At 40.1% G+C, this 15,827-nt stretch overlaps 1 protein-coding gene across 1 annotated transcript in view; it reads left to right on the top strand.

Moving 5' to 3' along the window:
* The first annotated feature begins 571 nt into the window (after positions 1 to 571).
* LOC126282455 (uncharacterized) overlaps positions 572 to 15,827 on the top strand; it is a 63,251-nt gene continuing 47,995 nt past the window's right edge. The window contains exons 1-2 of the mRNA XM_049982112.1: positions 572 to 603; positions 4,425 to 4,538. Coding sequence (XP_049838069.1) covers positions 4,425 to 4,538 — 114 coding nt within the window. The 5' untranslated portion in view covers positions 572 to 603. The remainder of the gene's footprint in view (positions 604 to 4,424; positions 4,539 to 15,827) is intronic.

The following is a 15,827-nucleotide window of genomic DNA, read 5'->3' as shown; positions in this document are numbered from 1 at the left end:
ACTTTAGCAATCACCCTATACGCCTACTCTCCCACGCCTTCGGTCCCTAAAAAGAGGGCCTTGAAATGTCGACCATTCCTGTCGTAGGAGAATGTGCAGCAGGCATGTATGGTCTTCTTCAGGCAGCAGGACGCGTTGTTTTGACCAAATGAGTATATTCTATCTGAACAGTCGGTGTGATTACATCCACAACGCTCACGGAGATTTTTCCAAACTGGAATAGAGGAAGCTTTTTGATATTATGCTCTGTGAAGCTATTCTATACGTCGTAAACTGAATCTAACGCCTTTTGTCTATTAACCTGAAATTTTTTTTAATTTCTGTAATCAAGCGAAAAAATAATGAAAAAGTAATTTTTTTGAGTAATATATAAAATATATAATATTTAAAATAAAGTAGACGTCTATGCTACATTTATCGCTTGTTCATACGGTTGCAGCCCATTTGTAGCAGAGGGTACTAATAGGCAATTTAGTGTCCACGTAACACGACTGTGTGTCCCCCAGTGGAGACTCACCTCCCCACTTCCTGCTGATCACATATAAATGGGTTCCGGCAATTCGTGGCAGCCAGAGGTGGACCAGCGACTGTGAATCGCTAGCAGTAAGTATTTGTTCACGTGGTTGTGAGCTGACGGTTATTTCGTTTGCAACACCGGATGAATATGAACGAGAACCTGGATACTCGTAAAACGTTTTTGGTATCAGACAGCGAGTATTACTGCGACGGACAATCTCCATGGCCGAGTATTTCGACAGGTCTGTTTTGAACTTGTTTAAATGTTGTATGATGAGTCGTCCTTCCAAAAGGATATTATTTAAATTGTTACTGATCGATGCAAACTACTAACTTATAAAAAAAAAGCGTAAGTTCTCTGCGAGTGACTTCGTTACCTGTGGCATATCGTATTCAGTCATTAGAATGTCTCCAGAGTCAAACGTTTTTCTAGTTTCTTCCTTGGAATTTAAGAGTAGAATTTCTGCCAAACGTTTGTCTCCGATGTTCTGCCATAAGCTTCATTGTTTCTGGATTCACCGATCAGAAGTAGTTCTTGGAATTCTGCAAGCACCTAGCCCATCCAACTTGCGCAACAACCGTACTTTTGTTATTTCATGTTCAAGCTGTTTCGTTAGTCATTTTTATTTGGATGTTATTTTATCGAGATGTGTAGAAGAGAAACCAAATTTCACAAGGCTCTGTTCACTTAACTTTCTTTATATCCAGGAGGAAATGTTCAACTTATTTGAGAATTTCTGTTTAATTACCTTGGCACAATTTTGCGTTTAGGTGTCTTGTGGCCTGGAGCTAAACTCTCTAAGGAAGAGAGCCTTATTACTTGAACGTTATGCACTACGGAGTTAACGTGTAACACTCATTATTTTTCGTGGCATATAATACATTGTGTTTGAACAACTTTACCCCTTCTCTGACAGTCTTTCGGAAAATTCGAAGTAATGAACTGTTACCTTTCAGCGGGATTTTAAAGGGATATCTGCACACTACCTTTACGAAAGTTAATAATAATCGGGCTTCCCTTATATATGCAAAAATTGCGATAAGGACCCTCTCGGTAGAATGAAGACGGGTGGCTACTTGAACTGTTACGGTACTAGCCCATACAGCAATCGACAGTGTTCTGACGCCAATAGTAAACAGGTAGCCTGCATGTTGTGTGAAACAAATTGCGCTTATGGTGAAACGTTTCAGCACAAGGACACACTACGTCATATATCAAAGGCCTCAGATCACTGCCATTTGGTGCTTCGTATTTACCAAGACAGCTGCCAAAAATATCGCAGAGTGGGGTGATGCAGTGATTAAGACGCTATATTCGCATTCCAGAGAGCGGGCTTCAAATTCCCATCCACGTAATTCGCGATTCCTCTAGTCGTTAAGACAAGAGCTGAGAACACGATTTCCCCCCTAATCCTTGTCCAGTCACAGCTATTGTTCCTCCGTAGAGAGCTCTTTATTGATTGGAAATTAAACAGTGATGTTCCTACTTTCCTTCTTTTCGAACATGTAACACCAGTCCAGTATTCGTCAAATTTTGTGGAGAAGTTCATCATGTCAACAATATTAGCAGCTGAGTACCCAGCATTGCCCAGGTAGGTTTTTATTCCGATTTTATATTAGTCCATCGCTTCCTTCCTCCCCTCTCTCTCTCTTCTCCTCTCCCCTCTCTCTCTCATTCTCTTCCCTTTCTATTCATTCCCTCCTCCCCTCTCTGCGCATGCCCTTCTACCATCTGTGTCCATCTCGTCCTTTACCACTCCGTCTGCCCATCTTCCACTCCCCATACTCTCTTCACGTTATCACTTCCACCAATAGGAGATAGCTAGTGCATATCCCCACAATATTTATTTCTAAATAGTAAGTAATATGTGTACCAAATTTGAGTGACAATGACCCAGGGGTTTAGGGGCAGCTTTTTACCCATCGATTTATCCGCATACACACATCTCACATACATTTCACATACGTTTGACATATTTCACATATATTTATACATGTATTCCACCTGTATCTGTAGCGGATTCCACTCTGTACTTCAATTTTCACGCAGTTCAATGTTTATGATGTCATGTCTTCTGACCTGTGTGTCGTACGACTGTATAATTTTGCACGTACATCCAGTAGTATATGTGGCACACTCTGTTGTCTTACGTATGGAGTCAGCCGCAAATGTACCACGGCAAATCGACATCTTAACCAGCTTCAAGTAATTTTTTGCCGAAGGTTCGTGGTGAAACTCTGAAAACTCGTTCAGGATTTCGGTTGCTTTCGTCCTTCTACTCATCAGTCAGTCGAAAAGCCCTACAAATTTGTGGTGCGATCCTTCTGGAAGGGCCTGTGGCACTCTTCATAGAGTCATCGCATTACAACCAACTGTCCTTGTGATCTCGCAGTATGATTCTCCCGTGATCCTCAAGCCAATGAATCGATCTTTCTCAAAGTCCGAAGGATGGTGGCTAGCTACACGACCACGTTCTCTGAGCACGTGGCGTTGCGATTTCCGCCTGAGGATTTCCAGTATCGTCTTTCGTCGAGCGAACGGTTGTATAGGATTGTTAAGTATGGAGCTAATGCATCAGCATACTCCGAAAGGAACCTAATTGGTATACAGTCTGGGCCAGAAGACTTGCTTTTATTAGGTGATTTAAGTTCCTTCACTACTCTGAGGATATTTACTTCTACGTTACTCATGTTGGCAGCTGTTCTCGATTCGAATTCTGGAATATTTACTTTGTCTTTTTTGTGCAGGCATTTCGGAAGGCTGTGTTTAGAAACTCTGCTTTCGCAGCACGGTCTTCGATAGTATCTCCATTGCTATCGCGCAGATTATTTCTTGCCGCTATCATACTTCACATATGACCAGAATCTCTTTGGATTTTCTGCCAGGTTCTGAGACAAAGTTTCGTTGTATAAACTGTTAAAAGCATCTCGCATTGAAGTCTTCGCTAAATTTCGAGCTTCTGTAAAATATCGCCAATCTTGGGGATTTTGCTCCTGTTCTAATTTGGAATGTTTGTTTCGCTGTTTCTGCAACAGTGTTCTAACCCATTTGTCTACCAAGGAGGATCTGATCTGTCGTTTGTTTATTTATTTGGTATAAATCTGTCAATTGCTGCCAATACTATTTCTTTGAATTCAAGGCATATCTGGTCTATACTTATACTACTAATTTCGAATGAGTGGAAATTGTCTCTCAGGAAGGCGTTGAGTGGATTCTTATCTGTTTTTTTTTTTTTTTTTTTTTTTTTGATAGGTATATTATTCGCTTATTTTTAGAGGCTTTGGGGATTACAATATTCAATCTCGCTACGACAACCCTTTGTTCACTAATCCGTGAATCGGTTTTGATGCTCGTTATTAACAGCGTATTATTTGTTGCTAAGAGGTCAAGTGTGTTTTCACAACCGTTTACTATTCGCTTCGCCTCATGAACTAACTGCTCGAAATAATAACATACACTAAAATTACGACGTAATTGGGATGAGTCAGCTGCCCTTACCTATGGATTTTATGTAACCTGCGACGTCGTCAAATACGACACGCCAATTTCCATATTCTATCGTCCGCTATGTCCAGACTATTAGTCCTAGAGGCAGTAGTTTCCAATTTTTTCAGGAAATACGCAGAAAAGTGAGGTACACATGCATTTTTCTTACGTAACTCGAAAAATGTGTCATCCAGCGGAAGCGTATCCCAGAACAAAATATGTCTACATTAAAGTTCCTACAAAAATGCTCTGTTCAGTTCTTCCATACGACTAATAGTTTCCACATATCGAGAGAGAGAATATGAAAATCTCGCATGTGATCTTTGAAGGTATTGTGGGTTGCTTAGGGTTAGCTGAATCACCGTGCATGTCTTATATTCCACTCGTTTCTATAAAGAGTGATCGTCGCCCTTGTCGACAGATGTTGTCGCTGCTACTCGTGGTGCTGCCCTTGCTGGCGGAGGGTGCTTTCTCAGAGGAGAGTGTGGGCTGTGTACTGCCAGCTGCCTCCACGGAAAAGTTCTACATGACTACCGTAAGTTGGCAGTAGTAGAGGAGCGGTAGCATACAAACCTACATAAAAAGTACTTACGGTTACTTTAAATAATGTTAGAAGCAGTTCTTAAATGTCTTTATGTCAGTAGGAAATAAGATACATAGTTTATGTAAGAGAGTAGAAAAGTAGTTACAGTAAACTAGCGTCACGTGAACCGTCTTCTTAGAAATATAATCCCTAACAGAACGCCTTAAAACCTTAAGTGAGGAACTTCCTGAGTTGACAACAATATCTTACTAAAGTTAAGATCTTTCTTATAGACATCCAAAACAGAATAAGTACATTTTTTTAATTTTTTTTTTTGGGTCATCAGTCTACTGAGTAGTTTGATGCGGCCCGCCACGAATTCCTCCCCTGTGCTAACCTCTTCATCTCAGAGTAGCACTTGCAACCTACGTCCTCAATTATTTGCTTGACGTATTCCAATCTCTGTCTTCCTCTACAGTTTTTGCCCTCTACAGCTCCCTCTAGTACCATGGAAGTCATTCCCACATGTCTTAGCAGATGTCCTATCATCCTGTCCCTTCTCCTCATCAGTGTTTTCCACATATTCCTTTCCTCTCCGATTCTGCGTAGAACCTCAATTACTTGCTGTGATATTGCACATCTGTCTACTTCAGTTGTATTGGCGTAGTTAAATCCTTCCACGTGTTTTTCCGTTGAGTTAGTATTTAGTTCCACTGAACATTTTGCAAGGAAAATTGCGTCTTTAATTTTAAGCCCGTATAGTTTCACTTGATCATTGTTTAAACCGTCCACTTTGCACACTAGGGTAGTTAGTGTCACATGCTTTGAATACTATACTTACAAGCTCTGTTTTGGATCCACAGGAGGAGAAGCCGTGGTACCAGCAATACCAGTACAAGGTACCCGGCCTGTTTGACCTAGGCTGTGTCACATACGTCCAGGCGCCTGGAGAAAGCGACACCGAGATGTACCTTACTGGGAACTTCAGCAAAGTTCCACTGTAAGTTACTACACTAGCCTGCTTAATGTTAGCTGGCACATGTCAAATGATTACAATGGTTAGATTCTGATGGACCGAGTAAATGAGTGATAATTTGCTATAGTCGTTAGTGTCTGAACGTGAGGCATTCAACTGAGAGCAATGGAAATAGATACACGTACTACTATTAAAACAGTCCGCATATATTCCAGTACCTCTTGTCTAGTACAATCTGTATATTAACGTTTTTAAACTACCAGGAGGTGTTAGTTTGTGTATTAACAGTTTTAATCTGCCAGTGAACTTCAGTCAGAGCATTTAGATTTCTAGTTCTGTCTGTTTTATCCTGCCTACGCCTCAAATGTGGGGTGCCTAGGAAATCTGTTTCTCAGATAGCTAGCCAACACTAGACAGCTCAAGAAAATCGTATTAATGATTTTTATTCACAGGAAACCAATGATAAAACTAAACTTTGAGAATTACAGAGGGGTCGCAAGCAAAGCACGACAGACAAACAAGAAATCTCTTAAGTATATACAGTTAGAACAGTGAATGCTTCTATCCACGCTGCTGGTCTTGACGCTTCTCGCATAACTCACAGAACCGGGCCGCTACCAGTCAGGTGCAGCGCTAATGTTCGCTTTGCGTAGAGGTCGCTGCCGCAGCGCTGTCGTCCAAGAGAGGGGTCGGACCGGGTGCAATTGACTGACGTCTTCTTCACAGCCCTCCCTGCACCAACGTTTCCGACCGGCGTGTCGGCGCTTCAATTTACGCTGGAACACTCCCAGTGAGTGGAAAACATAACAAGTAAGTTGATAATTGAAAGTTAAACAACAAATAATGAAAATGAGGCACTCCATTCAAAAGGGCATCGCATAGAAATGTTGTAGTTGTTGTTGTGGTCTTCAGACACTGGTTTGATGCAGCTCTCCACGCTACTCTATCCTGTGTAAGCTACTTCATCTCCCAGTACTTAGTGCAATCTACATCCTTCTGAATCTGTTTAGTGTATTCATCTCTTGGGCTCCCTCTTCAATTTTTACCATCAGTGCTGGCATCCAATACTAAATTGGTGATCCCTTGATGCCTCAGAATATGTCCTACAAGCCGATTCCTTCTTCTGGTCAAGTTGTACGAAAAATTTCTCTTCTCTCCAATTCTATTCAATACCTCCACATTAGTTATGTGATCTACCCACCTAATCTTCAGCATTCTTCTGTACCGCCACTTTTCGAAAGCTTCTATTCTCTTTTTGTCTAAACTACTTATCGTCCACGTTTCACTTCCATACATGGCTACACTCCATACAAATACTTTCAGAAAAGACTTCCTGACTATTAAATCTATACTCGATGTTAACAAATTTCTCTTCTTCAGAAACGCTTCCCTTGCCATTGTCAGTCTACATTTTATATCCTCTCTGCTTCGACCATCCTCAGTTATTTTGCAGCACTACTTTACTACTTTAAGCGGCTCATTTCCTAATCTAATACCCTCACTAACACCCGATTTAATTCGAATTTATTCCATCATCCTCGTTTTGCTTTTGTTGATGTTCATCTTATATCCTCCTTTCAAGACACTGTCCATTCCGTTCAACTGCTCGTCCAGGTCCTTTGCTGTCTCTGACAGAATTACAATGTCATCGGCAAACCTCAAAGTTTTAATTTCTTCTCCATGGATTTTAATTCCTACTCCGATTTTTTCTTTTGTTTCCTTTACTGCTTGCTCAATATGCAGGTTGAATAACATCGGCGATAGGCTGCATTCCTGTTTCATTCCCTTTCCAACCACTGATTCCCTTTCGTGCCCCTCGACTACTATAACTGTCATCTGGTTTCTGTACAAATAGTAAATAGCCTTTCGCTCCCTTTGTTTTATCCCTGTCAACTTCAGAATTTGAAAGAGAGTATTCCAGTCAACAGTGTCAAAAGCTTTCTCTAAGTCTACAAATGCTAGAAACGTAGGTTTCCATTTCCTTAATCTATTTTCTAAGATAAGTCGTAGAGTCAGTACTGCCTCACGTGTTGCAACATTTCTGCAGAATCCTAACTGACCTTCCCCTAGGTCGGATTCTAGCAGTTTTTCCATTCGTCTGAAAAGAATTCGTGTTAGTATTTTGCAGCTGTGGCTTATTAAAGTGAGAGTTAGGTAATTTTCCCATCTGTCAACACCTGATTTCTTTGGAACTGGAATTATTATATTCTTCTTGAAGTCTGAGGGTATTTCGTTTCCCTTATACATCTTGCTCACCATATGGTAGAGTTTTATCAGGACTGGCTCTCTCAAGGCTATCAGTAGTTCTGATTGAACGTTGTCTACTCCCGGGACCTTGTTTCGAGTTAGGTCTTTCAGTGCTCTGTCAAACTCTTCACGCAATATCGTTTCTCCCATTTCACCATCTACATCCTCTTCCAATTTCATAATATTGTCCTCAAGAACATTGCTCTTGTAAAGACCCTCTATATACTCCTTCCACCTTTCTGCTTTCCCTTCTTTGCTTAGAACTGGGTTGCCATCTGAGCTCTTGATATTCATGCAAGTGGTTCTCTTCTCTCCAAAGGTCTCTTTAATTTTCCTGGAGGCAGTATCTATCTTACCCCTAGTGATATACGCCTCTGCATCCTTACATTTATCCTCTAGCCATCCCTGCTTAGCCATTTTGCACTTCCTGTCTATCTCATTTTTGAGACGTTTGCATTCCGTTTTGCCTGCTGTATTTATTGCATTTTTGTATTCTCTCCTTTCCTCAATAAAATCCAATATCTATTCTGTTACCTAAGGATTTCTATTATCCCTCGTTTTTTTAACTACTTGATCCCATACTACCTGCACTATTTCATCTCTCAAAGCTATCCATTCTTCTTCTACTGAATTTCTTTCCTCCATTCTTGTCAATCGTTTGTTAATGCTCTCCCTGATACTCTCTACCACCTCTGGTTCTTTCAGTTTATCCAGGTCTCATCTCCTCAAATTCCCACATTCTTGCAGTTTCTTTAGTTTTAATCCATAGTTCATAACGAATAGATTGTGGTCAGAGTCCACATCTGCCCCTGGTAATGTTTTACAATTTAAAACCTGGTTCCTAAATCTCTCTCTTACCACTATATAATCTATCTGGAACCTGTCAGTATCTCCAGGCTTCTTCCATGTATACAACCAACTTTTATGATGCTTGAACCAAGTGTTAGCTATGATTAAATTATCCTCCGTGCAAAATTCTACCAGGCAGCTTCCTCTTCCATTCCTTACCTCCATTCCATATTCACCTACTACGTGTCCATCTCTTCCTTTTCCTACTATCGAATTCCAGTCACCCATGAAAATTAAATTTTCGTCTCTCTTCACTATCTGAATAATTTCTTTTATCTCATCATACATTTCATCAATTTCTTCATCTACAGGGCTAATTGGCATATAAACTTGTACTACTATGGTAGGCGTGGGCTTCGTATCTATCTTGGCCACAATAATGCGTTCGCTATCTGTTTGTAGTAGCTTACCCACATTCCTATTTTTTTTTAATTCTTTATTAAACGTACTCCTGCATTACCCCTAATTGATTTTGTATTTATAATCTTCTATTCACCTGACCAGAAGTCTTGTTCCTCCTGCCACCGAACTTCACTAATCCCCACTATATCTAAATTTAACCTATCCATTTCCCTTTCTAAATTTTCTTACCTACCTGTCCGATTAAGGGATCCGACATTTCACGCTCCGACCTGTAGAACGCCAATTTTCTTTCTCCTGATAACAACATCCTCCTGAGTAGTCCCTGCCCGGAGATCCGAATGGGGGACTACTTTACCTCGGGAATGTTTTACCCAAGTGGAAGCCATCATCATTTAACCATACAGTAAAGGTACATACACTGTGGAAAAATTACGGCTGTTGTTTCCCCTTGGTTTCAGCCGTTCTCAGTACCAGCACAGCAAGGGCGTTTTGGTTAGTGTTACAAGGCCAGATCAGTCAGTCATCCAGACTGTTGTCCGTGCAACTACTGAAAGGCTGCTGCCCCTCTTCAGGAACCACACGATGTCTGGCCTCTCAACAGATACCCCTCCGTTGTGGTTGCACCTACTGTTAGGCTGTCTGTATCGTTGAGGCACGCAAGCCTCCCCACCAACGGCAAGGTCCAGGGTTCATGGGGGGGAGGCGCATAGAAATATGCTTTCTGTTTGTCAGCTCTTGTCATTCTGTTCGTATGGAGGAGCTGGTTCTGTAATCAGTCACTTATGACTTATGAAGTGTACATTGTTACCAGGGCTACTGCTTGTCTGCGAAATTCTTCCAAAAATGTTCCGAAATGTGCGCAGTCCTTAGAGACCGAATTTGTCTTTTCCGGAATTTTCAAATTTTCAGTGTTTACTGCAACTCTAATGCAACTGTGTTCTGAAAAAAAAATTGCTAGTACAGTACCAACATTCTTGTGGTGTTTGATTTGCATACGTGCTTACTTTGTAATACTATTCTTATTATTTTATATTTACTTAACATCATTTAAACTGCGAACGAACCGACGGTGTCTGACAACGGTTGAAGGTTGAGAAGCATACTCAATGTGGATCACATTTACGCAGGAATCATGACGTTATACAGATAAAGATACCACCAAAATAGGGTCCATTTTTCTATATTTTTGAAAATTACAACTTGTACAGGCGATATGCATAATACTTGAGTGAACCGACATACGTAACTAAGAACATCATTCATAGAGATAGCAGGCGACGTCTGACTGTACATTGGAATTACCGAATGAATCTAAGACTCTTGCGATGGAGTGACTACAGTTCTGAAATTAGAAGGATAGCAAAACTGAATGTAGGACAGCGTTATACGTCCTCCAGGCATGCAACGCAAGTATGGTATGTTCCGACTGCTTCAGTAAAGTTTGCACAAAAAATATTGGCAGCTCTATCGTTAGAGAATTATTTGCGAAGGACAAGATTTCGGATTTCTGCTCCGGTCCAGTGTGCAATTTTAAGCTGTCACGAAGTTATGTCAGAATCGTATCGTGTTCACATTCATTATCTTACATGATGCGGCACTGTACTAAGCCACTATTTAGTACCTGATAATCGCAATGGCGCTACACCTTACATTACATAATTCTAGATTCGCTTCCTAAATTCATAAACACAATATAAAGAATCACAAAAAAGAAATGCAACAAGGCTTTAGTGCAGCACTGGCTTGAAGAATATTGGAGAACGTTAGGGCCGATTTCAACGAAAAGACTACGCCGTAGAAACATTTTTATATTCTACTATAGAGAATGTCAGTATATTACATATGGGCGTGACAAAAACATTAGAACTTACTGGTAACATTCTCTTTTTTCAGCTTTCCGCTCAAAAGCATTGTAACATTCACTGGTAACAAGATGGACAAGGTCTACGAAGGTATATGTAAGTGAAACTCGCACTTTCATAAACGTAAGATAGTTTTCTGATAGAAGCGTAGAGGCATTTTTTTATTTATTTTTATTTATTAATTTATTTATTTATTGGTAGGAGAGGACACACGTGTTGTTTTAAAGTTATCTTATTCATCTGGAGCAACTAGACCTAAACATTGTAGCAAACGGTACTTCTAATTGGCACGATCTGTAGACATGTGCATAAATTGTTACATTTTTTTCTCTTTCCAGGGAAGTCTATACTGAGCGGACCATATAACGTAGTGTACTCGCACGAGGATTTCGTCATTGACCACTACTGCTTTCTAGGATATGGTTAGTCTCTGCCATCTTCTTCCACTAACAATGTCTGCAGTATTTTGTGCGTCATGAAGGAGCAATGACGATTGTTTTCCATTATCGATGCCTGCTATGAAAATTAAGTTTGTCTTTCCATTTCATACATTGTAAGAGCATTAAGCTAGCCACAACAACAGACGCGTCAACGTCCGAAACACTCGCTATCCTTACCGACATTACGAGTCACATGTACACCAAAACGGGACAGACATGGGAAATCTGAAATCACCGACACTAACGTTCCCACAACTCTACCCGAACGACTCATTGTTCATTTCACCACTCAGCATTTTAAGTTTGATCTTGCATTAGAAGTGTCTTTATTTTTAATACATGGTTTTCTCAATTTCACTGAGGCGCATACAGTCGTAAAAATCCTTGAATATATGTATCCCATAATGAGCCAAATATTCTATCCTTTTCCTTGGCTACTGAAGTTCTTCCCGTTTGAACTTAGTACAATAGTAACTCTATTTTGATACCAAACATCTTTTGTCACATGATTCTGTTAATACTTTCACATCACTTTCGGTATTGATCTGTAAACTACCTACACTGACAAAATGTAGCGGTGGCAACACACTGGACACTCATTAGAGGGCACTCTGGTTCAAATCGCCTACCAGCCATTCATACTTCGGTCATTCAGATCTCCCTAACGTCTTAAAGCAAATTCCAGAATAACGTGTTTTAAACAGACTCTGCCGTTTATCTTTCCAATTCTTCTCCAATCAGAAATTATGCTAGATCTCTAATAATCTTGTCGTCAACGAGATGTTCAACTTGAATTTTTATTTTTGATCTTCCAGAGCTTTTTTTCAGTTAATGATTTATTACTTCCACGAATGTACTGCCATGAGACAATTTACCTGAGATGTTGGAGAACATTATTCTATTATTGTAGTCAGGTAACCCGCTAGTGCCAGTCTGAATGAGTATTATTTAAATTAGTAGTCGTAGGGAAATGTACGACAATATGCAACATCCGCTTATTCTATAAGAATACACGATACATTTAATCCTGTCCGACAGTTCGCCAGTTCAAAATTGCATAAAGCGAACGTTTCTGTTGCAGAAGTGTCACAAATCTTCACAACTGTAAAAGAACCCAGCGACGAATTGATGGAACTGATATGGGAAATTGTCGGTAATCACACTGAATTGGACAAGTCTAAATTTCAGAAAGTGATTTGTTAATGCTGTACTTCTGATAAATAAATGTTTACGTAGCGCATTTTGAAATCGTCTTTGTTTTTCACCCTGGCAGTAAAATTTCCTTTCCGTAGCAAGAAGTAGTTAATGTTGTTAAATTGGAAGTATAATTCTCTACCACTGACAGCATACTTCACTTAACATATTTCAGAAGCGTATGTAGCTTGAGAAAAATATTAAAATATCCAGGACACGATATGGAAAATTTACTTTTACATACACATAAAGACAATGTACATCAAAATGAACATCTTACGATAAGGAGGTACATGCCGGAAGTGTCGAAATATGTTTTTAGTACGTTATTATTTCGATGCTACTAGCTTCACTTAATTATATCTATGGTAGCGCCTGAGAAGTTCACGTATTACAAACCTGTTGAGACAGTGAAGGGTCGCGTTCCCACTTTGGAATCCTTCCGAAACTGTCTTCCATAATCTAGAAACCTTCGGTCAAGTGCAACAATTTCATCACAACAAATGCACTTTCTGCATTAGTGCACAAATGTTGAGCTATGACAGCTGTAACGAAGTGTTAGCAATGAAATATATTGGAAATGTTCTTCATGGCGCTGTCAGTTCTCTTTCTCCTACCATGCAGAGCTTTACGTAAATATTGAGAAAACAAGGATTTTACGATTCATGGTTACTTTCTTTTCATGTACTTCATCTTTCGTTGTTGGTCTACAACATAAACATGATCTTTCTAACGTGTTAACTTCCGTTTCCGTAAATTGGAGGTGTAAAAACTGAATTAACAAGATTACTGAAGACTTTTTACCTATAGTACTTGACAGTAACTGCACTCTGCTCAAATCTGTAGTTTCAACATTGCTTACTATAGCAAGGGGATCTCACTTTGGGTCTGAGCTTATCCTCACTGCGATAGCACAGCACTTTACTTAAGGGTGACAAATGAATCAGACGAGGTGGAATCGGTTAACTTGTTCGAAACACGAACTAATACAGTGGAGATTTGCAGATGTAAATAGTTCTCGATCTGTTCCCAATCTGAGAGACATTCACAAGCAGTATCATATAGCATCACCCCCATTTCAGAATATGTGACTGCAATGAAGATTCAGGTAGAAACCAGCTGATAAAGAAGCGTCCTACTTTAGTGATGTAGGTAACGAAGAGACGTTGTACAGTCAGCATACTTTCCTTCTATTTTCTTCTAACTGCTCTTCATGCAAGACGTAGAGCCCCATACGTTGCGACCTAGCAACAATACTCAAGACAACTGCAATAAGGCCGACCTCCATCACGGCCACGAAGCAGTGTTGGGTAGTCAAACGTGACGCACTTTAAGATGTTAACAGCCTCCATTTAATCACTGAATCACCTTCCTCTCTCACAGCTAGCCTATCGCGACAGTCTGGTGGCAGAGTCATCCACAAACCTGAGTGGAAAAATGGTCGTGCTTACTAACTGGCTTACTTCAGTTTATTGAAGGTATGATTACGCTCTCTTTAACTTACTTTTCTTTCTTTCTCCTGACACTTACTTTACTTGTTTTCTTCTTAAAAACGATGTGCTCCTTAATTCACATAACTTATGTCTAGAGAGAAGGAGAAAATATTTGAATTATTTTGATTGATAAAGAGTAGTACAAATATTTAGAACATCAACGCCTTTCATTTACACACGTTTAAGAAATGAACGTCGGGACAATAGGTGTTCTGTAACGATAACTTTGGTTCCATGTTCTTCCTAGGGTGGAAACACACGTGGGTAATATCATCACACTTAACTTCCAGTGGCTGAAATCGCATGAAGTCGTGTGGTGTGGTGTAATAATTTTTACATATAATATACGATTATTTTATCATAACACATGCGAAATAACCTCAGACTTCAGTAAGAACGTAATGATTCCAGTTCTAAAAAGGCAGGCTGACAATTGTAAATATTACCGAAATGTCAGTTTAATAAATAATGATTTTAAAATACTGACACGAATTACCACGAAAGAATGGAACAATTCGAAGAATCCGATCTCGTGTGAAACCTGTTTGGTTTATGGAAAAAGTGCAGGAATACGAGTAGCAGTACTGATCTTATCTCGGAACATAGGTTAAAGAAAGAGAAACCGACGAGTACAGTATTTGTAGATTTAGAAAAAGCTTTTAACATGACTGGATTTCACTTTCAGCACTGCCGAAGGCATGAGATACAGGGAGCGAACGGTTATTTACAAATTGTACAGTACCTTACGACAGTTATAACAGTCGGAGAACATGATAGGGAAGAAATGTACGAGAAAGAAGTGAAACAGAGTTTTAGCGGATCCCCATTATTATTCAAACCGTAAATCGAAAAATCTGAAAAATCAACGAAAGCAAAATTTAAAAAGGAAATTAATAATAAGGAAGAAGGGAGAAAAAGCCTTGATGTTTGCCGGCGACACTTTAATTCTACCACAGACAGCACTGGATTTCAAGGAGAATTTAAGTGGAACCCATATTGTCTTGAACAGAAGCTATAATATGTACATCGATAAAAGTAATACAAGTGTAATGGAATGTAGACGAAGTAAGTCAGATTACGAAATGAGACACTAAAAGTAGCAGATGGAGAATGAAAATGAGTGTACGGTATTGTGGGCCGGGAATCCCACATTCGTGGAAGTTCGGCCGCCGAGGGCAGGTTTTTATTGCATTCGACGCCACGTTGGACGACTTCCGCGTCGGAAATGGGGATGAAATGATGATGAGGACAACTCAACAACCAGTCCCTGAGCGGAGAAAATCTCCTGCTCCGGCCAGGAATCGAACCCGGGTCACTTGACGTGGCATTCCGCCACACTGACCACTCAGCTGACGGGGGCGTCACTAAAAATAGTAGATGGATGATGTAGAGGGTATATAAAATTCTTGCCGGCGATGTGAAGAAAAGCGTTTCTGAAAAAGGAGAGTTCGTAAACATGTGTACACTTTCTACATTCTCAGAAAAAAAGTCCCACCACGAGGTCTTCGTACTTGCAGATCCTATCTTGGACAGCAAGGTCGCCGGATCTCTCACCAGTCGTCAACGTTTGGAGCATAATTGACAGGGGCCTGCAACCACTTCAGAATTCTGACGCGATCTAGCTCTCCAATTGGACAAAGTATGGCACGACATACCTGAGGAGGACAGCCAATAACTCTGTGAATCAATGTCAAGCCGATTGACTGCTTGCATAAGGGCCAGAGGGTGGTGTCAAACACGTTACTGACTTGCTCGATCTGTAAAGGTCCTCCTTTCGATTAAACCAATCAGTTTTTTCTGAAAGTGTAATCATTTATTGGTCATTTCATATACATCTGTTTCACTGGTTTACTTACCATTCCAATAATATGTCCGTG

This window comes from Schistocerca gregaria, chromosome 7 (assembly GCF_023897955.1).
Source record: "Schistocerca gregaria isolate iqSchGreg1 chromosome 7, iqSchGreg1.2, whole genome shotgun sequence".
Lineage (NCBI taxonomy): Eukaryota > Metazoa > Arthropoda > Insecta > Orthoptera > Acrididae > Schistocerca > Schistocerca gregaria.
This window is presented reverse-complemented; position numbering and strand designations above follow the sequence as displayed.